Source organism: Lepidochelys kempii, chromosome 9 (assembly GCF_965140265.1).
Source record: "Lepidochelys kempii isolate rLepKem1 chromosome 9, rLepKem1.hap2, whole genome shotgun sequence".
Taxonomy (NCBI): domain Eukaryota; kingdom Metazoa; phylum Chordata; order Testudines; family Cheloniidae; genus Lepidochelys; species Lepidochelys kempii.
In genome coordinates this window covers 24,090,333-24,117,564 of record NC_133264.1, presented here as the reverse complement: position 1 = coordinate 24,117,564, position 27,232 = coordinate 24,090,333, and the positions used below count along the sequence as shown (strand labels likewise).

Genomic DNA, 27,232 nt, shown 5'->3' with positions numbered 1-27,232 from the left:
CTGAGAGGCAATAGCTAAGTTGACAGAAGAATTCTTCCATTGACCTAGCCACATCTATACTGCGGGTTAGGTTGACCTAACTAAGGTGCTCTGGGTGCAAAGTTTTTCACAGCCCTGAGCAACATAGCTAGGTCAATCTAATTTTTAAGTGTAGACCAGTCCTAAGAGGAGACAAAGGGCAATATATTCAGGCACAAGATGATGATGTTGGTGGGGAGATCAACAGTAGGTAGACAGTTGATATGCAGTTTCAGACCAAAGTGGATATTTATGGATAAATTATAAAGTCTCTCAATAGCAGGTTTACACTGGAAATGCAGATACATTTTCAAGATTTGTGGTAGTTGGAACCAATCCTACAATCACAGTCCTCATATGCATCTAGAGACAAAGCCAGTGGCTACACTAGTGCCAGCTTCAGCAGACACCATAATGAAGTAGATGCCAGTATGTCTGAGGCCCTGATTAAAAGAGAAGAGTTCATAAAGGATAACAATGAAGCATTATTCCAAAGATTTTTAAAGTCCTTTCTCTTATTTTCTCAGCAATTAAGTTTCCTAAATATCTATAGGACATAAGGACTTCTCTCGTAACCTGCTTGTTGCTACAGTTAGTTCATTTAATGAACTAAATCTCCTTTTTATGGTGTCACAGTCACTTTAGAGCCAAATCCTGAAATCCTGATTTTGTTTTTACTCAGTCTTTACTCCAGCAGAATGCCCAACGAATGTCTGAATCTCCTTTTGTTTACACTGGTGCAAATCAGAACTGAATATTGAAGTCCATGGAATGACACCGGTGGTGCAAGGGAGCTCAGACTGAGTGCATACTCTACTGTGTAAAGACTTCAGGACTTGACCCATCAGTAGAAGAATTTATTTAGTTGATCCAAGAGAAGGTTAACAAGCAACTTGATCACATTCTACACAAACCTACGTGATGAAGCGATTTCTGATAGTAGATGACTTACTCTGACAGAAAAAAGCATAACAAGATCCGGTGGTTGGAAGCTGAAACTAGACAAATTCAGACTAAAAATAAGGCACAGTTTTTTAACCATGAGGGTAATTAACCATTTGAACAATTTGGTTAGACATGTGGTGGATTATCCATCACTTGAACTCTTTATATCAGGACTGGTTTCTTTATAAAATATGCTATAGCTCAAACAGAAGTCAAGGGCTTGATGCAGAAATTATGGGGCGAGGATGTATGGTCTGTGTTATGCAGGAGATTGGACCCAGATGATCATTATTCTTCTGGCCCTTTTGGCCCTAAAATCTGTATTTATGGTAATATCATGATGTGAACAGTTTAATATATATGGCACCTTAGAGACTAACCAATTTATTTGAGCATAAGCTTTCGTGAGCTACAGCTCACTTCATCGGATGCATACTGTATGCATCCGATGAAGTGAGCTGTAGCTCACAAAAGCTTATGCTCAAATAAATTGGTTAGTCTCTAAGGTGCCACAAGTACTCCTTTTCTTTTTGCGAATACAGACTAACACGGCTGTTACTCTGAAACCAGTTTAATATATGTGACCCTTTGTCCTAAAAGCTAGTGTTTACACACAATGGATTCAAGAAACTTAAATATTTAAACATTTACTAAACATTTTTTCACAGCCTCTGACTTCCTGGAAAGCCCACAACAATGCTGAAAATGTTTCCCAAACCCAAATGGAAAATTATTTTGCCTAGAACATCAGTTGCCTCCAGAGTACCTGAATATAATAGAGAACTTCTCCAAGTCAATTTAAGCCTGACTGCTATTCCTGAATGTACCTCCACCAGAATTTCTTCCCTTCCCCTACCCAGTAATTGCATTAAACATCTTTTGTACTACAGAACTGCAGTTCATTGTGCTTTCAGTAGTTCTGGGGACTGAGTGAAAATAATAAATATCAAGTTATATTAATATATAGAGAATATATATAGCAATCAAAAGAGATAAAAACAAAGTCATAAAACTCAAATTTTGTAACAGTAAAATGAAGGTGCTTACAAAAATTCTACCCCATCATGACCAATAATAAATTCCACTAAACTTAAGAGTGCTCTGGAATGTGATGGTAGTAAGTGGAAGATGATAAATGCAGCTAATCCATGGGAATATGTATTCACACTCTATCATGGCTCATGCTTTTGTTGAAAACCTGGAAAAGAGACATTACTGAATGCCACTTTCTGTAGCTTTCAGACAAGCATTATAGCGTGGCTATTTCAATTTTTAGATAATCTTCACTGCTAGCTAAAGATAAATGCATTCGAGAGAGTTAATATGCTGAGTGAATTGCTTTTTTTTAAGAGGAATTGATCAAATGCCCCAGTTTTACCCGAATCATTGCCCATGGGCACTATGTCTCTTTTGAAGCCCACAGGGATTACTACAATTTCTTTGTAAGCTTCCAGAATCTGGAATGTACTTCAATTCCCTCCTAGGCTATCAAGTGGTTTTTACTGAATGTTTTTTTGTGCAAGATCTTGAGAAACCAACTGTTAATACAGAGGGCTATGTTGAAAAGGGGCTGTTAAGAGCCAGCTTTTCATAAGAACAGGCATATATTGTATTTACTAACACTTTAATGACTCATAATTGGGGCTGTACAAACAACATTTCAAAGAATTTAACTTTGTTTTTTCAGTTATGAGACCAACTGCACACTGAACATTGAAACAAGCACAGATTTTTGCTGTGAATATCAGGACTGTGGGAATCCTCCTCCCCCTGGCAGAGGGGGAAATTGTAGGGACAGTTTATGATTATTTAATAGCACCCCTGCAAAAGCCTGGCTGCCTAATAAAAGCTTTCCAGTGAAAAGAATGCATGTGAAATATACAAACTTCCTCAGACATTCACCATTTGGGGCCATCCTCCGTGTTGCCGAAGAACTGTTGCCTCTCCTCATAATCTTACTATCAAAGATTATGATGCCTCTGAAAACCACATTGGCTGCCTCTGAAGAGTGTCACTGATCTGGTGGCCTAAGACAGGATCCAGGCTTTAAGGCATAATCCTTTTTAAATCTTGAGGATAAGCAGCATCTTGCAACATGGTATCCAATGTAGAACATAGAAAAATTGTAGCAAAACCGAGTATTAATACTAAAAAAAGTATGTAAGTTACAATGAACTCACCATTGAACTCAGAGGTGGCCAGTTCCAAACCAATATAATTACTTTTGGGAAGAAGGTAGGGTTGTGAATATTAGGAGACCATCATATGGGGCTTCATCCAAAACAACGGGAAGTCAAGGGAAGACTCCCTTAACGTCCACAGACCTTGGACCAGGCTGTGGTTTTTTTGGACAATGGCGTGTCATGGTATGAAGGCCTCAGTGACATAGATGACCATGTTATGCACAGGTGACAAGTCACAGGTTAGGCAGCACTTCCCAAATGAATACCCTTTACACCACACCACATCGTTTCTTCCGTATAGGCTGCCGATTTTACTGAAAATGTATTTTAGAAACTTTAAAAAGGGTGAGGTTTTTTGAAAATTGTTACTTCTTTATGTCCTTCCTTGTAAAGCCAAGATCCTCTAGCACCATGAATTCAATGGTATAAGTCTCAGAGGCAGAGCAAAATTATAGCTACTACATTTTATAAGCCTCTAGAATTCTTAATATAGCTTTTCCATAAAACATAATATCTCAGTTTAAAGTTCAATATCTCGTGATCTACCACAGCCCACAAGGGGAGAGGCAATTCTTGATTTGGTCCTAAGCAGACAGGATCTGGTTGGTAACAGCGACTATAATGTAATTAAATTTAACATCCTTGTAGGAGGGGGAAGGGAAATACCAAAGAAACCCAACACAGTAGCATTTAAGTACAAAGAGAGGATCAGCACAAAAATGAGGAAGCTAGTTAAATGGAAATTAAAAGGAATAGTCACAAGTGAAATGCCTGCAAGCTGCATGGAAACTTCTTTAAAACACTATAATAGAGACTAAAACTATAAGAAAAAAAAAGGACAAGGACCAAAAATGTCACCATGGCTAAACAGAGGCAGTTAGAGATAAAAAGACATCTTTTAAAAATTGGAAGTCAAATCCTACTGAGGAAAATAGAAAGAAACAAACTCTGGCAAGACAACGCATAATTCAGCAGGCATAAAAAGAATCTGAAGAGCAACTAGCAAAAGACTCAAAAACTAATAGCAAACAATCAGTGTTGCTACTGGAAGATTGAGGTGCTAAATGAGCAGTCATGAAAGACAAGGCCATTGCAGAGAAGCTAAATGAATTCTTTGTACTGGTCTTCACTGGAGAGGATGTCAAAAAGAATGGTTCAGGTGTGAGAATCTCTCTAGGTGTCAGATCTGAGGAACTGCCCAAGACTGAGGTGTAGTATAAAGCTTTTGGAACAAATTGATAAATTAAAAACAGTAATAAATCACCAGGACCAGATGGTATTCACCCAAGAGTTCCGGAGGTACTCAAATATGAAATTTCTGAATTACTAACTGTGGTATGTAACCTATCACTTAAATCAGCCTCTGTGCCAGGTGACTGGCAGATTGCTAATGTAACACTGATTTTTTTTTTAAAAGGCTCCAGAGGCGATCCTGGCAATTACAGGATCATAACCCTAACTTCAGTACCAGGCAAATTGGTTGAAATTATAGTAAAGAACAGAATCATCAGACACATAGATGAACACAATATGTGGGGAAGAGTCGACATAGCTTTTATGAAGGAAATTATACCTCACCAATCTGTTAGAATTTTAAGAGGGTCAGCAAACATGTGGACAAGGGTGATGCACTTGACATAATGTATTTGGACTTTCAGAAAGCCATTGACATGGTCCCTCACCAAAGGATCTTATCCCATTACTGCCTACTTTGTTTAAGAGGGAAGGTCCTCGCATAGATATGTAACCGGTTAAAAGACAGGAAACAAAGGGTAGGAATAAATCATCAGTTTTCAGAATGGGGAGAGGTAAATAGCGGTGTTCCCCAGGGATCTATAATGCAACCGGTGCTGTTCAACATGTTCATAAATGGAAAAGGCGGGAAACAGGGGGCAAAGTTTGTACTCTATACTAAATTACTCAAGATAGTTAAGTCCAAAGCAAATTGTGAAGAGTTACAAGGGGATTTCACAAAACTGGGTGCCCGGACAAAACAACAGATGAAATTCAGTTGATAAATGCAAAGCAATGCACACTGGAAAACATAATCCCAACTATATATACACAAAGTGACGAGATCTAAATTAGCTGTTATCACTCAAGAAAGCTGTTATCACTTGGAATCCCTGTGGAGAGTTCTCTGAAAACATCTGCTCAATTTGCAGCAGCAGTCAAAATAAACCCCTCAAAACCAAAAAACCTAACAGAATGTTAGAAATCACTAGGAAAGGGATAGATAATAAAACAGAAAATATCAGTATGCCACTACATAAACCCATGATATGCCAACATCTTAAATACTGCATGCAGTTTTGGTTGCCTCATCTCAAAAGAGATATATTAGAACTGGAAAAAAAGTACAGAGAAGGGCAACAAAACAAAAATGATCAGGGGGATAGAATGGCTTCCACATGAGGAGGGACTAAGAAGACTGGGACTATTCAGCTTAGAGAAGAGATGACTAAAGGGGGAGATGATAGAGGTCAATAAAATCATGACTGGTGTGGAGAAAGTAACAAGGAAACATTATTTACCCTTTCACATAACACACGAACCAGGGGTCACCCAATGAAGTTAATAGGAAGCAGGTTTAAAACAACCATAAGGAAACATTTTGTCACATAAGGCACAGTCAACCAGTAGAACTCATCAGGGGATGCTGTGAAGGTCAAAAGTGTATCTGGGTTCAAAAAAGAATAGATAAATTCATTAAGGATAGATCTGTCAATAGCTATTAGCCAAGATGGTCAGGGATGCAACTCCATGCTCTGGATGTTCCTAAATCTTGGACTGCCAGAAGCTGGAACTGGATGACAGAGAATGGATCACTCAATAGTTGCCTTGTTCTGTTAATTTCCTCTGAAGCATTTGGCACAGGCCACTGTTGAAAGAGAGGGTACTGGGCTAAATGGACCATTGGTCTCATTCAATATAGCCATTCTTATGTTATGAGAAACAAGGGAAATTAAAGCAGGAACAAAAATAAAGTCCAACAGTTTTATGTTAGTACCGCCACCCTGAATCTGGGGATTCAGTCTCTGCCCCCTGGTCCTTTGGGGGTCCCAGGCCTGCCCTCTCCTCTAAGTCCCAGCACAGGGACTCTGGGCTGGGCAATCAAAGATTGTTTGCATATGTATGTCTCTTGCTACCTCCCACCTCTACCCCTTGCAGGTATCTTCTGTATGGCAACCTTCCCAGATCTTTCTGCCAGCAAAGCGGTCCCTCTAGGCAACTTTTCTGCATCTGATACTGTAGCGCTTCTCCACTGTGGTGTTCGGCCTCTGACAGTCACCCTGCTCTGTCTGTTTGCAGCTTTTTATTGCAGCTGCCACTAACCAACCATTTAACCACAGCTGAGAGAGCGAGTGTACTCTTCATTAACTCTTTAGGTGCCGCTCCCTTGTGGGATCTATACACCCCAGCAGAGATGCAGTCTGAGAGGGAGACCATCAGGTAGAAACCTCCCATAGATACTTTACAATCAGTAGTTTGGCACAATCTAACTAAGGCCTTCCTGCCCTAGGGAACTTCTTTTCTACACAAGTAGAGATGGGATCCTGATATTTGCCTGACAAGTGAAGAGTTAAATTTGTCCAGGGTACCCGCAGTTCACATCTTTAGCTGGGAGAGTAAGATAGTGGCAATGATCCAGATAATATTTTTCAAAGGGACAGCTGAGTAGTGTCCTAACAGAAAAAATGGCCAGATCCAAAGGAATCCTGTGATATCAATTATGGTGTCTTTGATCCTGGACTAGGAATGAAGGCTGAAAGTTAACAGGAGTTAAAGAGAGGCATCTTAAAGGTCACGAGGTTGGGGGGAAAAGGAAGGGAATGAGTGGAAGAAAAAGAAAGTTAATGGAGGAAGATAGGAGCGAGGGAGGGAGTGGACAAATGTGGGTGGCAAAAATGCGAGTGTGGAAAAGGAAATGGCAAAAAAAAGTGCAGACATTTGAGCCAAAATTTCCAGAAGTGGCCACTGATTTTAGCCAACTTGAAACACCCTAGACAATTTGCAGAAATGCTGAGCATCTGTAACACTAACAGGCCTTAAGAGGATGTGAGAGTCCTCAGCACCTCTGAAAAGTCATGCCCCAGGTGTCTAAGGTAGGTACCCCAGAACAGTGGGCATATTTTAAAGTTGGGAGGGACAAGGAGGTGTGTGTGCAATGGCAAGAAAATTATGTTCTTCCCTGTAGCCTCATCTCAAAGGCCAATGCCCCTCCCTGTCTCATTGCGGGTGGCTGCATCTCATCCTGTGGAGCTGGGAGGTTACGCTGTTAATTCCAGTTTCCCAATCACAGTTTTTCTCTTTTCATAAAATAATAAAGCCTATAATAAGCAGTGCAAGGGCATGTTCCCTCAGGACATTTTAGTACTTTCACAGGCCCCCATCTATCCTGAGAAAAATCAGTTGTTCATTTGAATGTGGTTAATAAGGAAATGGATTTGCTCTCTCAGGACTGGAAGTCTCCAAAGCAATTGTTTTCCACTCGCCACATGGCAAGAAGAGGTGCAATTTACAAGGCAAAGTGAACATTTGAGAACAAGGATTACAGTGCTAGGCAGTTTGGAATAGCTGCTCCTCCTTGAGAGTATAGAAGGGATCGAGGAAAGGGTTTGGGTTTCCATGGTTGCCAGATGAGATGAGTGTATTGAATATGGAATGTCTTGAATCTTTAATCATTCCTTTTATTCCTATTCTCTTTCCCATCAGCTCCAGTGTCCAGCTCCTGAATGTCCTTAGACCTAAGACTTCTCGCTTATACCAGTGTAAATCAGAAGTAACTCCACTGATCTCAGTGGAGTTACACCAAGGGAAAAACCAGTGCAAATGGGAACAATATCAGGCCTTGGGGTTAGCAGGTTTTGAGAATACAAGGAAGAAGCTGCTAAATATGTCAGGACACATAATCAGGTACTCTCCACATACAAAGCAGCTGTAGGACAGGTACATTTTCTGCATAATTTTATTAAACTATTTTAAAACCTTCTTAGAAAGAAATTTCTCTTTTGTAAAAAGTCAATTGCCTGGCCTGCCCCTACTGGGCCAAACTAGCAAGGAGAGGTACAAAAGGAAGCAGAGGTGATGCTAAAAGCACTGACACTCTCCATCCAAAGAAGCATGTTTATTCTGAATGTGAGACAATCTGTTTTTTTATTTTACAAAAGAAACAAGGAATTGAGATGCAAAGAGATGTGCTAATGCAATACATCTCAGGGCTTTTAAATTCCCAACAGTCAACGAATGCTTCCTACAGTAACCACAGCTTGGACATATACATTCATATGGGAGAACGCATGGTCTAGTGGTTGAGACATGGACCAGGTGACAAAAGATCTGAGTTCTGTTCCCTGTTCTGTGACTTGGAAAAAGTCACTTCATCTCTCTGGGGCTTGGCTTCTCTTTCTTCCCTCCCCCTTCTGTAAAATAGAGAAGAATACCTACATCAGAAGGGTGTTGCAAGACTTAAATATCTAGTGTCCATCAGTACTGTGAAATTCTCAGATGAAAGATAGTATAGAAGTGAAAACTATTGTCTCGATTATTGTTATAAACCATGTATTAGGGCATTAAAGTTAATACCATCTATATACACAATATTAATAGAAAAAACTACATGTGTACAAGGGGGCTGTGCTATAACTGTTGTGGGTACCATTATTTTAAAATCCTTGAGTGTTGTATATTTAAAGTCTCAAGATACATAGAATTTGAATTTCATGCATGTTGTGCATGTAAAATTTCATTTATATCATAATGTTGTTATTAGCTGGTTTGTATGTAATGTTGTATTAAGCATTTTGCGGTTAATAGTTTAGAACAGCTCCATTTCCAGGACTGAGATTCCAGCAATCTATAAAACAATACATTTGAGTCCTATAGCCAATGCCTTTGCATGTTGTATTTATGGCAGCAGGAAATGAGCAAAGAAAATCCTGAACACAGTGAGGATTCTAATGTCACACATTTTGATTCACCATGTTCAAACCTACGTCTGGTCGTGTTTGAATTTTTACCAGTCTATTTCCTCTGCCTAAGAATTATCTACTTTTAAACAACAAAAAGAGAAACCAAATATGCCAACCTATTTGCTTCAAATGTTCTAAACACACACTTTATGTGCCTACTTTCAGGCATTTCTTCCTAAAGACTCTCAGAGCCAGGCACAATGTAACATTTTTGCACTCAAGATGTTAGTGATCTGTTCAAGTACTCTGAATTCAGACTCTTAAGTGCCTTATTGTTGCTAAAATATGGTTCTTATTTTGTCATACTGTCAGTTTATTAATCTGAGTACAAATCCTAAAAGCCTCACTGATTTCAATGCAAATTCCTGGTGCTCAGCATCCCTCAGTATCAGGCCCTAAGAAAGAAAAATGTATCAGAGATGCACTCTTCTCATTACTATTTGTTTAGGCCTTATTTTGTTAAGGCACATTTCACACATATTGGGTCTGGGTTGCTTGGTCAGGCATAGACTCAATCTGGATTTTATAAGCAATCTGCACCATGAAGTAGGCCAGAATCTCTAACTGTCAGCAACTTTGTTACTGCTTCATGCTTCTCACCACTCTTACTAAAATTTTCTTCACAGGGCAAGGCACTTTAAATCATCTCCATTTTTTCTCCCACATCTCCCTCTGGACAAGTATGTGAAATATCCACAATATGGAGATATTTGGGTAAATTCATTGTTGCTATAACTCAATTCAATGGTGCAACACCCAGGATAAATTTGTTTCACTGTCTGGGAGTTAGTATACCAGATCCACCACACCCTGTAACATTGTATATGTCAATGAAATGCTGAAAGTAAAGAAACAAATCCAGGTGATCCAATCAATGGCTCGTTGTACCAGGAAGCCCAATTATTCTGCCCTTACTGGGCATGGCTCTGATTTCACACAAGTATGAAGAAAGAATAGCTGAGTCAGGGCAAGTCAGACATGAATCCAATCTGTTTCATCTAAGAGTTTGTGTGCACACACAGTTGCACTGGTTTAAACTAAAGATGTTATTTTAAACTGATTTAGTTAAACCAGAATATGAAGCTGAGATGACACTCTGATTTCATTTTAAACTAGGCTTATTTCAGTGACATTGGACTCTTGGGTTCTATTCTAGGGTCTGCTGTTGTAGGCACAAACTCTCTGCTCAAACTTGACGCCTTCTACCTATTCCTCTCCAACCTGTCTCAGTCCTGGTCAATATAGCAGCAGTCAATGGAGCAGGCTCTGTCACTTTGTGGTGATGGCGCATACAGTTAGGTCAGCCCCAAGATCTGTGTAAGGCTCAAACTTGCTCAGTGAGGTGAGAAGGTTTGGAAATTTTACCTGCTACAATTGAAGAAGTCTCTACTGAGCATATGTTAACTGATTTTTCAAAGGCTTATAACTTGGCCAAATTTGGGCAGATGTTCACAATGATTGCAAAACGGTGTTATAATGGGAAATATCAGGCAACCTCAGTAACAGGCTGTGCTCCCAGCTCTACCTACAATGATACCAAATATAGTAAGTAATTTGACACACCTATTTTTTTACCTGTACAAACATTTTCATCACTGAATTGTTAAACAGCCTGTTCCCAGAAAAAGTGTGCCTGTAATTTGATCACATTAAAACTAATAATTCAGAGTCAAATTTAAGCTACCTCTTCCAGGGATGTGTACTCAAAGATATACATTGAAGGGAAATTGTTGCATCCATTCTAGGCTCCCTAAACACCTGCAGCAAGGACATTCTCAGCTGGAACCTGGGGAACATGAATGTAAAAGTCCAGGCCACATGTCCACTCCATGTCTGCAGATTACTCCTGCTGCACAGGGTGACTGCAGGGCTTTGGTCAGGTTAGTATACATGTCCACATTCACTCTGGGTTTACACCACCACTTCCAACACACAGCTAATAAGGTTTGAATTTAATCTTGTGTCTCTTCAGAAATATTAGGAAGAGATATAAGGGAAGGGAAGAACTTTGCTGATGAGCACCAGTTATAGGGAGAATTTGTCTGCCCTTTTCTTCAGAGTTCGCTGCAGTATTTCCCCTCCTAACAGCCTCCCTGTCATAGGCCATGTCTACACAGGGACACCCAGAAAAGTTAAGGTGAATCAACAAAAAGTGTGAAGTCGATGCACATAAATTATGTTATGCCCATCCCCTATGGTTTCATTCAGGAGTAAGGTAGTCTTTAGGTAACTAACTTCATCATCCAAGGATCTGACTGAACTTTCCTGAGTGTCCCCATGTGGGAAAGCTCAACAATGCCATGGCTAGATCTTCTCCTCTGTTGTTACTACTACATAAGGTGTCAGAATCATGTTGCTTTTGCAGACTTGAAGTCTACCCTGCATCATCCAGCCAGGTAAGGCAGTCTGCCAGAACCAGACCCCTGCTACGTGTTGCATGGAAGTAGTGAATGAAGATTCCTTACCTGTTGCCTTTTCAGGATTATTGCACATGAAACACTGCCACGTTCCTGCTTCCTCACTGTATCCAAATAAATCAAAGAACCTCACTTCTTCCAGATGCATCTGTACATGGTCCAGATCCTAGGGCAGTAATAAAAAATTCACAGTATGAATGATCCGATTGCCCCACAATTTATTACTTGTAAAATGAAATCATATGGGTGAGTGCTGGGAGTTTATAAATAGCATCTGGTGAGCATTGAGCTTTGGGGGGATTAAGGTCTAGTAGAGTCCCTTCTCTCATGTTTTGTGGCAGCAAACACCCCATCTGGGTGGATCTATTAAAAACAGGGTGTTTTCTTTTCTCTTAACAGAAGCAGCTGAAGTTGTAACTCTTCAGAAGGTAGGATTTGGGGAGTTTCTGATACTCTTCCAGAGCTGTGCTCTGGCCACTCCCACCTGCAAGCTTTTGCTCTGGCCACTCCCTCCAGCTGCAACTTCTTTACTACTTTCAGCTTCTCTCTAGGGCTTCCTTTTTTTTTTTTTTTGGACCCATTAGGCTTCAATGGTCTCTAGTGACTACACCGCTGGGAATTTCCTCCCTTTTAAATGGATATGAGGCCACAACACAGCCTTAATCACTGAATGGTAGGTTGGGGCCAACTTTTTTTAAAAGACGGACTAGAGGGTTTTGTTTGCCAGAACTCAAACCTCTGATGAGCAGCACTGATATTATGAGGTTTAGTTCCAAAACTGCAGTAACAGGTTAAATGAATCTCATACAAACTGTTTTCCTAGCAAACCTTAAAGGAGTCACTATCCCAGCTGTGGATTGCTGGACCACAGCAGCGTTCTAGCCTTGCCTTATCTCCTGGCCATGCCTCTAGAGCCAAGGGGAAAAGAGGAGCCAGCTACAACAGATCTATGCCATTCAGGGACTCCTCCAGTCGGAGGAATCCCCAGCTGGCTAGAGTCCCTGACTCTAAAGGTTCTTTGTGCTGGCAGACAGAGGAAAGGGGCTGTATTGCAGGGGGAAATTTGGCCCATTGTTTTCACAACTAGGGACCCTCCTGTACTTCTAAGATGGGGATAGAAATGTTTGAATACCTCTTTCTCCATAAAAGACCTCATCTCAACCAACTGCTGAGTTTGAAACAGACACATGCACAAATACCAGATACAGGGACATCTGCAAAAACACATTTATTGTCCCAAGGAGAGATGGCAGTCAAAGAAGCACATCAGAAAAACCTTCTAATTATAAACATTTAATTTCCATCAGCAGAAACAGGGCAAAAAGATTCTTCTGTCTGAAAGGAGCTGGAACATAAGTGTTTCCCAGCACACCAAGAACTAAGGATTGAAAAGCTGAATCTTTGGGGACTGTACTCAAGCATACCTCATGTTTGGTGTAACCAGGCTATCCGTGTCTAGGGTGCTTTCTTTCCTGGCACTTGAGCACTGATTCACTGAAAATGGCAAGTAAAACTTGACTCCTTTGCTCACTGACTGCCCTTCCCCATACCAGTGGGACTAACTCTCCTCCTACAGGGGAACCCTCTCCATTCATGGCACTCAGCTGGCTGCTTTGCTCTGAAATTGAAGAGCTTTCTCTACACTGACCATACTTGTTCAGCTGACTTGTCTATGGCAGGATAACTGGTAGCTACTTAGGCAGGAACCACCGCAGGTTTTTCAGAGGGAGACTCAGGCACAATGACCTGAGGTAACAGAGTAAGCAGGATGTGCCCAGCTAGCTTCTGGAAGTTTCCTTGGCTTTTAGTCCCTTGTATCAGTGAAGGAATAGCTTCCAAGAAGGGGACCTGAGCAAAATAATGGGCAGTGAAGTGCCCAGAGATGTGTTGTCCTCTCTGCCCTGGTGTGGTGTGGATTCTCTGTCATTAGACTATCACTGGAAAGCTGGGCACAAGGGTGGTGATGCTGCCTCCAATGTGTCCCCAGGGTCTTCCATGAATGACACATTGTGGAGAGATGAGTTGATAGTATCAGGGTTGAAAGGAAAAAAAAAATCCAGAGAACAGGTGCCTTCTCTATGCTGCTAAAATCACCTCTTGGGTGGCTAGGGTGCGTTGGCTATGGTGCCAGGGGATGGGGAAAAGGCTCAAGAAAAGTCTGTGTGGCAATCAGCAGTTGCTTGAAATATGCCATCTTGTGAGGTGGGAGGTAGTCAAACTTTTGGGGCAAGAGATTTCCTTATCCCTCACCTGCATCATCTGGAAGGTGACTACTCAGCTGTGAAAATGGGGCATTATTTCTTGATGGATAAAGTGATTTATCAAGTGAAGAAATGGAATAAATGGAAATGACAATTGCTTAAAAATGTTAATTATTTTCTTTCAAAAACTACTCAAAGAAATCTGAAGGAATCCATGTAAGGTTCACAAAATAGCTGCTCCGTCACTCTTGACAAATGATGGCATGAGTCAACCCAATGGATTTTGGACTGAGTATAAAACTGGTTCTGTTCTTTATAATGTAGCCTATGTTTTCTGATAAAGAACTCTGAAGCAACTGACCGAAAATCTATGAGGGTATACATCTGGAAATACTTTATTTCTGGCAAAATTTAAACTGTGTTGTATAAATATTTTTTTTGGCATGATCACACAATACATTGCTACATAAGATTCTTTGTGTAATGCTAGGAATTTGTGATAGTGAGTTGGCTGCACATATTGGCTCAAAATCTGCAGTCAATCACCATGATGCAAATCTGAAGCAATTCTATTAGAGTCAATATTCTGCTTTCAAGTATACCAGCATTAACCTGGAGTAATGCCTTCACTACTAGAAGAGGAATATTCCTAGCTATTAATATTTTTTCGAATTATTCACGTTTTTCATTTTTCAGTGACATTGTAAACAGGAAACTTACTAAAGATAAGTGTACATTTAAGAATGAGAAACAAACAGTTACTGAAATCTGAGCATCTCCTTCATTCCTAATATCTTGATATTAGATAATCTACATGCACAACTGCTATTTAGGCCTTGTCAAAGGTATTCTGTTAATCTGATTATTTTAAAATGTTAATTTCAACAACCGTAAATCTCACAAGACAAAAGTAATTCAAACACATAATAACAAAACAATATAAATTAATACATTGGTATCAGTAACAATGACATTTATTTATTTCATTCTATTTAGATTTAATAATAAACACCCATACCTAGGCTTCAGGCTCCATAAGACTTCATTAATATCACAATAAAATACCAGTAACATTAACCATTTCAACAGGAATTTAAAGGCCTTCTGAATTGCTTCCAGCAAGTTGCTCAACCAAGATGATGCTTTCCTGGTTTTAGTGGGCAAATGATGTTATCAACCTGCTGCCAAACCAAACAAGTGAGCAAGCCAGCTGGGCACCCCTGAAGAGCCCAGGGAAGAGAGTAGGCTAACTGGCTGTTCTTGAAGATGTAGATTGTGAATAAAAGGCAAATGGATCACTCATCCACCTCTAGAACACAATGCAAGATATTTGCTCTTCCTATGAATTGGTGGGTATTGTTATTTATAGAGAATTGCTCACTTTTCTGCAGGTGATATCATCTGTGATTATTTGTGAAACAGAATAATACCTAGCACTATGCAAAGATCTCAAGGCTTGATGTTTGTGAAGTGCTCTAATACCCTTTCTGCGGATGGGGAAACTGAGGCACAGAGTGTTTCAGTCACTTGCCCCAGGTCACATAAATAAGCCACTCTCAGAGCCAAGATTAGAAAAACCCAGGTCTTGTGGCTCCCCATCCTATGCTTTATCCAACAGACAACACTACTGCTAAATAATTATTTTTCCAAACTTTATTTTAGTGTGTAAGAATGGAGCAGGTTATCAAAAACCTAAAATTGTTCACTGCAATCAGTTAACTAATCACAAAGGATTAGTTTGCCAATAAAGAGAAGAACTGGATCTCTTTGGCATTCTTGTATCACAATGAAAGAGTGCAATGCATGCAGACATAGGAAAACAGATACTTAGAGCATTAATGTCTGTTGACTGCATTCCCAACTGTTCATATAAAGCAAACCCTTATTAAACACAGCTACTCTCCTAATCTCTCTTCCATAGCTAGACATATATTCTGAATGATTCTGCAGAGATTGCCATGTCTCCAGACTTCAGTAGGTAGGTTGATAAGACCTTCATCCTGTCCCTCAGTAACTTGCCATTACTTCTGATTACTTGCAAAAATATTTAACAAATTCCAGTAGCATTTTGAGAGGACAGTTCAGCCTGCTTTCTCCCAGGAAGAGAGAGTGGTTTCTTTAATCATTTTCAGAAACCCAGAGTTTCTGAATTTCCTAAGCTGATGTAGAACATGTGTCTGTTTGTGATGGAATGTACAGTATGGAGCTGGTATTGCCATGTTTTATTACATTTCGATAGACCCATAAACAGAAAAGAAAAAAGGTAAGGACACTTTTCTGAAATCTTTGATGAAATAAAACCGCAAGGGCGTCTGTATGTGATGGGGGGAAAGAAGGGTATTTTGTTTTTAAATCTACTTTTTCACATTAGTATTTCTTTTAAGTGTCTTTCTACATGCAGAAATTGGATGGGCCAGATCCCCAACTGGTATAAACCGCCAGACCACCATTCATTTACACCATCTGAAAATCTGGCCTAATATGCTGATCTGTTACCAGAATATTCAAAGGTAGACTGTGCTAGAAAGTTTACATGACTAAGCACTTTATCCTGTCCCTTGGTACACCCAAGTGCCTAAGAGTTTAGTTAGTTAAGAGCTCTAACCCACAATTGCTTTTAAGAAAAGTTATGGAGTCCTTCTGCACAAGGTGCATTCTCAGCTTCCACTATAGTCACTGGGGGTTGAGAGTAGGTTGTGTCTTGCACGGTTGGACCTATACACAGTATAAGGCAAATTTTCCAACTGAAGCAAACTTCTGAAAAAGCAAAAGCTTTCAGGAGAGAGAGAGAGAGAGAGAGTGTGTGTGTGTGTATAGTCACACACTTGCACTTCTTATAGCCACTTCTGGTCATGTTTGAGAGACATTGAAAAAACTGCATTGGGCCAATGGTATTACACTGGACTCTAGCTAGTCTTTGTCTCTGAATTTCACAAGCAATAAAAAGAAATCTACTAAACAATAGGTCCAGATCCTGCTCTCAGAAAAGTCAGTGGGAATTTTGGCAATGAAATCAGTTTTGATAGGAACAATAGCAGGCCCTATATTAGTAAGCAAACCAAAAACAAAGAACGTGAAACCAGCCAACAGCTGCATAGCACGCGACTCAGTTTTAAAATCTCAAGAAAGTCTTTAATGTGTTTCATCTACTTGATTGTTATCCAGCATCCTAACAGTGTGTAATTCTACATCTTGATGAGTTTCCAAAGTTCCATTTTCTAGTTGGTTTAATTTTTTTAATTTTCATTTTACAGTTTCTTGATGTATTGTCCCATTAGTTTGGGAACACTGTTACCCAAGAACGTACTCTTACAAAAAAGGAATGATGAAATAACCCCCAAAGGGCTAAAAATAATAGAATTATGCAACAAATACTCTGCAGACTAACAGTTTGCTGGATGTGATTGGTAAAGTCCCAGTGTGGCTCATTGGCCCACTGGCCCTATTTAAGCCAGCAGCAGGAACAGGAAACTGTCTAAACAACTGGGCTCTGGCTTCAGCTCTGGCTCCTGGATTTCCTGGTATCCCACCCCAGCTTGACACTTGGCATTTGCCTTGCTGTTCCATACCTCCAACGTGTTTCCTGCTTCTTACCCCCGGTATCCTGACCTGGCCTGACTTTGGTTCCTGACTCATGGTTCTGATCTCCAGTTTGTCTCTTGGTTCTGATCTCCCAATATCTTGTCTTGTGACTGCAAACTCTGGCTTGGACTACTAGGTCGGCTGCCTTTGACCTTGGTGTGACACTCTGAGCATAGTGGGCTCATTGTATATAAGTGTGGACAGGGATTTGGGGAAGGGGACAATATGGAGCTAGGGGCCAGTCCCCATATGGAAAGGGGATACACCAGCCCTGAGGGCTACTGCAGCTGGCCATGAAGTGGTTCTACTGTAAACGCCACTAGACTATGAATCTGCCCAGTACACAGCCCAGTTCTTCAGATTGCATGCTGGGGTTCAATTTGTTCCTGAATATGCAGTCAGAAGTACATTCACATCACTTCAGTTGTCAGATCTCCTAGTTCATAGTACTGTGCCGGTTATTCCATTCTTGGCAAATGAGCTATTACAAGCTTTATTCTAAGTTAAAGAAAGAACAGCTTTATGATTTTGGAAGAAAAAGCTTGGATCTAGTTTAATTTAATTTTGAATATAAAGAATCTGTATGTGCATGATATGCACGTACTGGTATATGTTGCATCTGAATATAGCATGCAACACGATCACCTTATGTTTCAGATGTTTCCATTAACAACTCCTATTTTCAACCGTCATCACTTTAGTAAAAATAATACTTTGAGGTAGACGTTTTCCATACTTAGTTTTAGCCTGAGAAAGAAATTTTAAAACCACATCTGACAATTTAGCTCATCAAATTTTAGCTGAGATGTAAACAAAAAAATAATTGTACATGTTCTAGAATATTTCCGTACTTCACACAAATACGTCTGTTTTATAATCCTCTACTGGTCTTTTGCATGACATCTGATTAATAGCTTTGAAACAGTTTCCCCTACAATTCCTGAAACAGCAAATAGCTTTTAAACTGACAGAGGGTAAGAATGGAGTGTGTAAAAATCATCATTTTCATAGCACCAAAGGCATTCTGCAGAATTGTGTGAATTTCCACAGGGCAGCTAACCAGTCCATCATGGCAGCTATTCAGACTTTTTAGCTTTTAAAATTATGTATGTAAATAGGAAAAAATACCTACATGTACCATCACCTGTTTTCATTCACGTTACTAGCAACTCCCATGAAGCATGTATGAGGGCTTAGGGAAACCTGGAGACATTTCAAAGTAAAATACAAAATGACATTTATGGATCCACCACAGAACTCAGAAATAAAATTCCTGCTGAGCACTGGTCAAAGCCCTTACAAGCTGGGTGTGGTTTATGTAAGAGGCCCCCCCATCATGAACAAGCCATAGACTGCCATATGAATAAACTGGCTGAAGAGGACTTGGCAAGGTAATCTGTGAAGAAAATACCTAGAAGAAACCAGAGCTACACAGCACTGAAGGCAAAAGAAATTTAGTGACATAAAAATTACTCAGTGTATAAAGCAGTTTCCTTTCAACACACAAACATACACAGAGCAAAAGAGGGTGGAAACAGGTTGTAAATTTACCAATGATAAAAGCAGTAGTTCTCAAACATTTTCCTAATTCACATCACCTCTTAATAGAGAGATGGAAAGTGAATGGGACTTCTGTTCCTAAGGAACTCTTGAAAATCCCACCAGTTGTCCACAGACCCACTTCCCATCCTGTTCTCAGTGTCATTGGCCACCTCGTCTCCCAAGTGCAAATGCTTAGCATATTTTTGGCAAGACAGCAATTGCTCACATGGAAAAATAATATAAAAAATTAGTTTATTTTAATGTGATTCAGTAGCTGGAAATAAGGAGCAGATGCCACCTGGACTTGATCCTGCTTTGACTTAAGTCAGCCTCAAAAATTCCATCGACTTCTTTGGAAGCAGGATTGGGCCCCATGTTTAATTGCTAAGATATGTATGATGCTGATATTGTGTGTGCACACATGTGCATGTGTGTAAAAGGTTTGCTTTCCAGTAGTTAAACACAGGATGGAGCCATCACATCTATTGCAAAGATCCATGTAGACAGGTTCTAAAGGTTGGTATAAAAATCACTTCCTCCCCCTCAACCCCACCCCAAGGAATAAATGTTTACCTTCTGGTGTGGAAATGTAGATTGAATCATCGCAGTTTCAAAACCATGTGTTCCCTTCAGCTGTGTCTTCTCCCACAGGGTTTCAAGGACTTGCACAGTGTTACTTTGTATGGACAAGGGTTCTGGAAACAAGTTCTGGAGAAAATATTTGAAAAGAAAATTTCAATCTGAGTCTTAAAATCGTATTGTTATTTCAGAATGCTACAACTACACAAAGTAATTGCTGTCCTTGTTACATCTTATATCAAGAGCAGAATATCTGACACTGACATTTAAAAACAATTCAGTGCAGTTAAGATGGATACGAATCAATGCAAAGTATATAAATCTGTGAAACTAAATAATTCCTGTATATGCCATTAGTTCTGAGACTATTTCTGTGCACAATACCTGGATTTCCCAGGTACTTGATTCATTACATTTTACATATAAGCTAGTACGACTATATACAGATAACATACCACAACTACCCTGTGTGCGCACATGTAAAACACGAGTATATAGCAGTGCTGGTAGTGGGGAGAGCACTGGACTCAGAAGACCTGGGTTCTATTGCTGGCTCTATTACTAACCTATAAGTGACCCATGGGCAAGTCACTTCACCTCTGTGTGCCTCAGTAAAGCGGTGTTAATGATGCTGACCAACTCTGTAAAGTGCTAGGAGATCTAATGTTGAAAAGTGATACGTGAACTAGCTATTAGTAGCAGTATTAGCACTCATTATATACTAGTATTCTGTCTCTTTTGGCAAAGGACCTGGGATGCATACATTGAAAGCCCAGTGCAGAGAGAAAATTAACTTCTTATCCCAGTCTCCTTTCTCAGCAAGACCTAGTCTTACCCCTCCAGATTCCCCATCCCAATCTCACAGCCCCGTCATGCCCATTTCTCCGCCTCCACTCCCAACTCCTTGTCTTCAGCCTTCTTGTCACCCAGTCCCAATTCCCTCCTTCCAGGCTCCTTGTCTTATTGGTCTCACTTCCTCCCCCTGGCTTCCAGTTACCCCTCCCCTCCACCTGCATTCTCTGTCCCCACTGGCTTGCAGTCCCAGTTTCCCTGCCAGGGCTCATTGTTCCAGTCTCCTTGCCCCGACAGTCCCAGTCTCCCCCATCTCCTCATCCAATCTCAGTCCCCCCCACCCCATCCCCCCATTTCCTCCCTAGTTCCCCAGCCCAGTGTCCTTGCCTGCTAGTTTCAATCTCCTTTTCCAGCCAGTCTCTGTCTGCCCCATCTCCCAATCCCTGTCTTCTTGCCCACCGAGTCCAAGTCTCCCTCCCCAACTCCCAGTTTCAATTTCCCTCCCAAACCCAGCAGCCTCCAAGTCCTGCACTTTCCCTTCCACAGACTCCTTGTTCTAATGTAATCCCCCTGCACACAAACCCCCAAGTCTGGCTCATGTCTCTTCAGCACTTGAATCATGTAGCTTGCTCCTCCATGCTGCCTGGGACCAGCAGGTAGGAGGCGGGGTATCACTGAGCACCCAAAAGACAAAAGTCTCCCTGCTCTGAGTTCTGGTGCTTGATCCCAGCCTGACCCACAGCAGGCTAGAGCTGCAATTGCAGGGAAAGCCTGCTCAACTCTGGGCTGACGCATGCCCAATATGGATGCAAGTTTCAGGCAATTTAGCTGCTAAAAATCTAAGATATTTCTACTGGGCATGCGTGAACTGTGATTTTTCAGAGATTTAGAACTTGGCCAAATTCAGGCATATTTTCACAGGAGTGGCAAAAGGCATGTCCCTGACATAAAGGCACCCCTTGCCAAATTTCTAGTCTAGTATAGGGGCACCAGAGGGATTCAAAAAAAGCGTCACCCTGATTTTTTTTTTTTAATATGGGCAAAACATATACTCTCCTAGACACATTCTTAGACATGGCTAAACCATTTTAGCTTACATTTTCCAGAACAATTTCTGCTTATGGGACACCTTTGCATGGAAAATTTCAACCCAAACAGTTAAAGTTTGGCAAAGTTACAAGCAACTGAAAACAGGGTCTTATAATGTGAAATATCAGACAACCTTAAAAATAGGGGGCACTACTAACACTGCCTATTATACAGTTTTGAGCCTGAAGAGACCAATTAAGCCAGAGGCTGTAGAGTTGACCTATATCATCTGATGCAAAATTTGCTGTAGGAAAAAGCTTAATAAATAAATCAAACTTGAAAAATTGACCTAGATTTGTTCCTCTTCAGCTGGACATTACGGTCTTGCATTTTCAGAAAATTTCAGTACTACTTAAATACCATGCTTTCTTCCTCCAAGACCATCCATTATTCTACCTTCATTTCTGTTCTTAATAATCATTTAATTGGAAAAACAGTCTCCTCTCAAATCTACAAAACAGCTCTGAAGTCAAATATTCTGCTCCTTCTATGAAGATAAAATCCACCCATCTTGAAATAATAAATACGTATAATAATAATTTGCAGTTCCACAACTTTCAGCCAAGGATTTCAAAGCATATTACAATTATTAACCAAGACTTTCACAATTATAGGGAGAACAGAAGACAGAAGTCAGGATCTGTTATGGAGATATGAGAGGAAAATTATTCCTTTGCACTCAACAAAAAGAGGATAATAAATGGCAAAACATTGCATTTATTCACAAAAATAAGGTAACTCATGGAATTCCTTGGATCTGGGACAAAATAACTATAAAAAAGTCATTTAACTACATTTGGTAAATGCTAACACATAATAAATATACTTTCTACCAAATTCATGCCTTGCACAATTCCGCTGCCGTCAGGGGAGTTACACCAGGGATGAATGTAGCATGGTATTTAATTTAAAAATGGTTAAATAGACACAGTATGTGAAAGCTTTTAGAGTTTCAAACAAATGAAAAAAGTGTAAATTACGATACATCAAACTTCATGTTACTGCACAATGGGGTTGAATAGTGAATACAACATAATAAGAACCATCATTTTTTCACAGAAGGGCATACACACTGCTATGTGTACAGTGTATTTGCAAGGACACAAAACCAAATGTTACTGACTTGATCCTGCACATCTGAAGCCCATGGGAGTATTGCTGTGGACTCACTGGCACCAGAATCGGGCTCTAGATGTTCAGCAGTAATTTTTACTACAATTATTTCAAAAGCAATAGAAGAATAAAGCTGCAAGGACCCCTATATCAACCAGTAATTCAGAATAGAAACAAAGCCATAGACATAAAAGATGGTAAAAAAACAAATTCCTAGGGAAATAAGGACTAGATCATGGTGTTACCACAAGCCCACAGGAAGGGGCAACGTAGAATTTCATTGCCCCAGGAGCACACCAGGGACAGAATGAGACTCTTAAGTTTGTTTACACTAGAGCTGAAAGGTGTCATTTTCATCTCAAGGAGACATACTTGTTCTAATTGCACTGGCATGCTAAAAATAAAACATAGCCCAGGTAGTGCAAGCAGCAGAAGGGACTAGCCACCCCAAGTATGATCCTGTCCAAGATCATGGGTTTATGCTCAGGGCAGCTAGCCCATCCTTCTGTTCGTGCTGCCACAGCTACACTCCTTTTTAGCACACTAGCTCAATCACAGGTATGTCTCCTCATACTGGGAATTACACCTCCCGCTCCAATGCGGAGTCACTGATCAGTCCCTGCTGCCCCCTTGCTCCAAAAGGGAAAATATTCTGGTCCTAGCAGAGTTTACATCCCCTTCTAGCCTGGCTCAGCTCTGCCAGCCAGTCCCTTGGAGAGGCAGAGCCAAGACTCTGGGGGATGAGGCTTTCTTCCGGCAACTCACAGAAGCTACTAGATTGCACGCCCTGGTTCTCATGGGTGACTTTAATCTTCCTGATATCTGCTGGGAGAGCAATACAGCGGTGCATAGACAATCCAGGAAGTTTTTGGAAAGCATAGGGGACAATTTCCTGGTGCAAGTGCTAGAGGAGCCAACTGGGGGGGAGCTTTTCTTGACCTGCTGCTCACAAACAGGGAAGAATTAGTGGGGGAAGCAAAAGTGGACGGGAATCTGGGAGGCAGTGACCATGAGTTGGTTGAGTTCAGGATCCTGACACAGGGAAGACAGGTAAGCAGCAGGATACAGACCCTGGACTTCAGGAAAGCAGACTTTGACTCCCTCAGGGAATGGATGGGTAGGATCCCCTGGGGGACTAACATGAAGGGGAAAGGAGTCCAGGAGAGCTGGCTGTATTTCAAGGAATCCCTGTTGAGGTTACAGGGACAAACCATCCCGATGAGTCGAAAAAATAGTGAATATGGCAGGCGACCAGCTTCGCTTAACGGTGAAATCCTAGCGGATCTTAAACATAAAAAAGAAGCTCACAAGAAGTGGAAGGTTGGACATATGACCAGGGAAGAGTATAAAAATATTACTTGGGCATGTAGGAATGAAATCAGGAGGGCCAAATCGCACCTGGAGCTGCAGCTAGCAAGAGATGTCAAGAGTAACAAGAAGGGTTTCTTCAGGTATGCTGGCAACAAGAAGAAAGCCAAGGAAAGTGCGGGCCCCTTACTGAATGAGGGAGGCAACCTAGTGACAGAGGATGTGGAAAAAGCTAATGTGCTCAATGCTTTTTTTGCCTCTGTCTTCACTAACAAGGACAGCTCCCAGACTGCTGCGCTGGGCATCACAACATGGGGAGTAGATGGCCAGCCCTCTGTGGAGAAAGAGGTGGTTAGGGACTATTTAGAAAAGCTGGACGTGCACAAATCCATGGGGCCGGACAAGTTGCATCCGAGAATGCTAAAGGAATTGGCGGCTGTGATTGCAGAGCCATTGGCCATTATATTTGAAAACTCGTGGCAAATGGGGGAAGTCCCAGATGACTGGAAAAAGGCTAATGTAGTGCCAATCTTTAAAAAAGGGAAGAAGGAGGATCCTGGGAACTACAGGCCAGTCAGCCTCACCTCAGTCCCCGCAAAAATCATGGAGCAGGTCCTCAAGGAATCAATCCTGAAGCACTTACATGAGAGGAAAGTGATCAGGAACAGTCAGCATGGATTCACCAAGGGAAGGTCATGCCTGACTAATCTAATCGCCTTCTATGATGAGATTACTGGTTCTGTGGATGAAGGGAAAGCAGTGGATGTATTGTTTCTTGACTTTAGCAAAGCTTTTGATACGGTCTCCCACAGTATTCTTGTCAGCAAGTTAAAGAAGTATGGGCTGGATGAATGCACTATAAGGTGGGTAGAAAGTTGGCTAGATTGTCGGGCTTAACGGGTAGTGATCAATGGCTCCATGTCTAGTTGGTGGCCAGTGTCAAGTGGAGTGCCCCAGGGGTCGGTCCTGGGGCCAGTTTTGTTCAATATCTTCATAAATGATCTGGAGGATGGTGTGGATTGCACTCTCAGCAAATTTGTGGATGATACTAAACTGGGAGGAGTGGTTGATACGCTGGAGGGCAGGGATAGGATACAGAGGGACCTAGACAAATTGGAGGATTGGGCCAAAAGAAATCTGATGAGGTTCAATAAGGATAAGTGCAGGGTCCTGTGCACAGCTACAGACTAGGGACCGAATGGCTAGGCAGCAGTTCAGCAGAAAAGGACCTAGGTGTGACAATGGACGAGAAGCTGGATATTAGTCAGCAGTGTGCCCTTGTTGCCAAGAAGGCCAATGGCATTTTGGGATGTATAAGTAGGGGCATAGCGAGCAGATCGAGGGACGTGATCGTTCCCCTCTATTCGACATTGGTGAGGCCTCATCTGGAGTACTGTGTCCAGTTTTGGCCCCACATTACAAGAAGGATGTGGATAAATTGGAGAGAGTCCAGCGAAGGGCAACAAAAATGATTAGGGGTCTAGAACACATGACTTATGAGGAGAGGCTGAGGGAACTGGGATTGTTTAGTCTGCAGAAGAGAAGAATGAAAGGAGATTTGATAGCTGCTTTCAACTACCTGAGAGGTGGTTCCAGAGAGGATGGTTCTAGACTATTCTCAGTGGTAGAAGAGGACAGGACAAGGAGTAATGGTCTCAAGTTGCAGTGGGGGAGGTTTAGGTTGGATATTAGGAAAAACTTCACTAAGAGGGTGGTGAAACACTGGAATGCATTACCTAGGGAGGTGGTAGAATCTCCTTCCTTAGAAGTTTTTAAGGTCAGGCTTGACAAAGCCCTGGCTGGGATGATTTAGTTGGGGATTGGTCCTGCTTTGAGCAGGGGGTTGGACTAGATGACCTCCTGAGGTCCCTTCCAACCCTGATATTCTATGATTCTGTGACTCCACTTATTGTTGCAATCCTGTCTGCTCACTACCTGTGTGCCTGCATGGGAGGGTGAGCAGCTTCCCCTGCAGCAGCTGCTCTTACACATGCTCACAGACCAGATGGAGATGCCCACGGAGGGGAGTGCTTTATGCCCCTCTCTCCCCAGAATGGGTGTGAAAGATGACTCATGATGAGCCCTATACATTCAGGGATCTATTCTCTTCTGGGTACATAGTGGGTTGCACATGGGACTTCCTGTGCATAGATGGAAGAATGTAGTCTTGTGAGTTTCTAGCATAGTATAGATGGGGTATATTCCAGATTTTTTTAAAAAATAAACATATAAGGAACAGCATCAATATATGAGCTGCTATGGTTAAGATGAGCCAAAATTTAAGGGTGTCAGCTTGGCAACAGCACTTTTAATTTAACAAATGCAATTACCCAAGACAGAAATGTGAAAAAACACATTAAAGCCAAAGTGTAACTGGAGCAGTCATGGTCCAGGAGTTCTAAATGAGGTGAGGCTCCCAAGGGGGATGAGGAGGTATTTAAAAAAAAAATAGGAGGAGAGGAGAGAGAGAGATGAGGAACAGAATGCAGACAGAAGCAGTGGGGGTGGGGGAAGAGGGATGGGAAATCTGTTGAGATAGGAAATATTGCAAAGCTTATTGTCCCAGCTCTATAAAAGACTGAAAGGGTCATGCCAAAGTGCAATGTAATCTTGGTAAAAGGGTTAAAGAGATTTTTAAAAAGAAAAAATATGAGGAAAACATTAAGCAGGAGGAAATAAAGGTGGAATCAAAGATGAAAGCATCACTACAATTGATTCAAAATATACAACAGAGAGAAAGAGAGAAGGACTGAAATCATTTTGTTAACATCCAGCAAGATGGTATGTTTTTGGCATCAGATTATATATAAGTTCATAAAGAAACAGACTGTTTACTCTCCTAGTATACGTCTCCCTTGTTTCTGCTCTTCCTTCTCTGCTCATTCTCATGCATTTTAATACATCTTTTCCATCAGCTGTTTCCCTTGCTCTCATTTTTCTGTCATGCAGGTTATTTCTCCCTGCGGCCACTTTCACCTTTACTTTTTCCTTAAAAAAATTCTCTTTTCAAATTCAATCTTTCAGCTTCTTGTTTACCTCTCTTTATTTTTAACTTGTTTTGTCTTTTCTTATTTCTTTGTCCTCCTTCTCCCCTTTTACCTTCTCTCTTTCCCTGAATTCTCTCTGCCCCTCAAATGCTAATGTCTCTTTCCCTTCCCTACTTCCAGGAAGGGACCACACCCTTAAAAACCAGCAGATCACATTTCTTCTTTTCTCCTCCTGGGCTCTACATAGTCTAGCTGGGGCAGATAACAGCTTGCCTCTTGCTCAGTGGCTTAGTTGCTCTCAGATCTTTGCAGGGTGAGCACTTAAGCCGCAATCCAGCCAAGAATTCTTCCCCCTCCTACCGAACAACCAGCATCACCTGGCTCACACCCTCCCCTCCCCACATCCCCACCAAATCAGAACACCCACCCATCCACACCCTCCCGCCAGCATCCTCTAGGTGTGGAAAAGCAGGAACAGAGGCAGAAGGAATATGATTGTGATTT

General features: G+C 41.2%; 1 protein-coding gene across 12 annotated transcripts in view; it reads right to left on the bottom strand.

Moving 5' to 3' along the window:
- VEPH1 (ventricular zone expressed PH domain containing 1) overlaps positions 1-27,232 on the bottom strand; it is a 186,993-nt gene that overhangs the window by 51,980 nt on the left and 107,781 nt on the right. For 10 of the 12 annotated variants that reach the window (XR_012160753.1, XR_012160752.1, XM_073359569.1 and 7 more), the window contains 2 exons: positions 19,434-19,568; positions 11,584-11,701 (listed from right to left, as the gene is read on the bottom strand). Coding sequence is in view for 10 of the 12 variants with exons in the window: in XM_073359569.1 (XP_073215670.1) it covers positions 11,584-11,701; positions 19,434-19,568 (253 nt within the window). In the remaining 2 variants the exon portion in view is untranslated. Of the gene's footprint in view, positions 1-8,371; positions 8,570-11,583; positions 11,702-19,433; positions 19,569-27,232 lie in introns of those variants that run through there. The other 2 variants (XM_073359574.1, XM_073359579.1) reach the window with 2 other exon arrangements.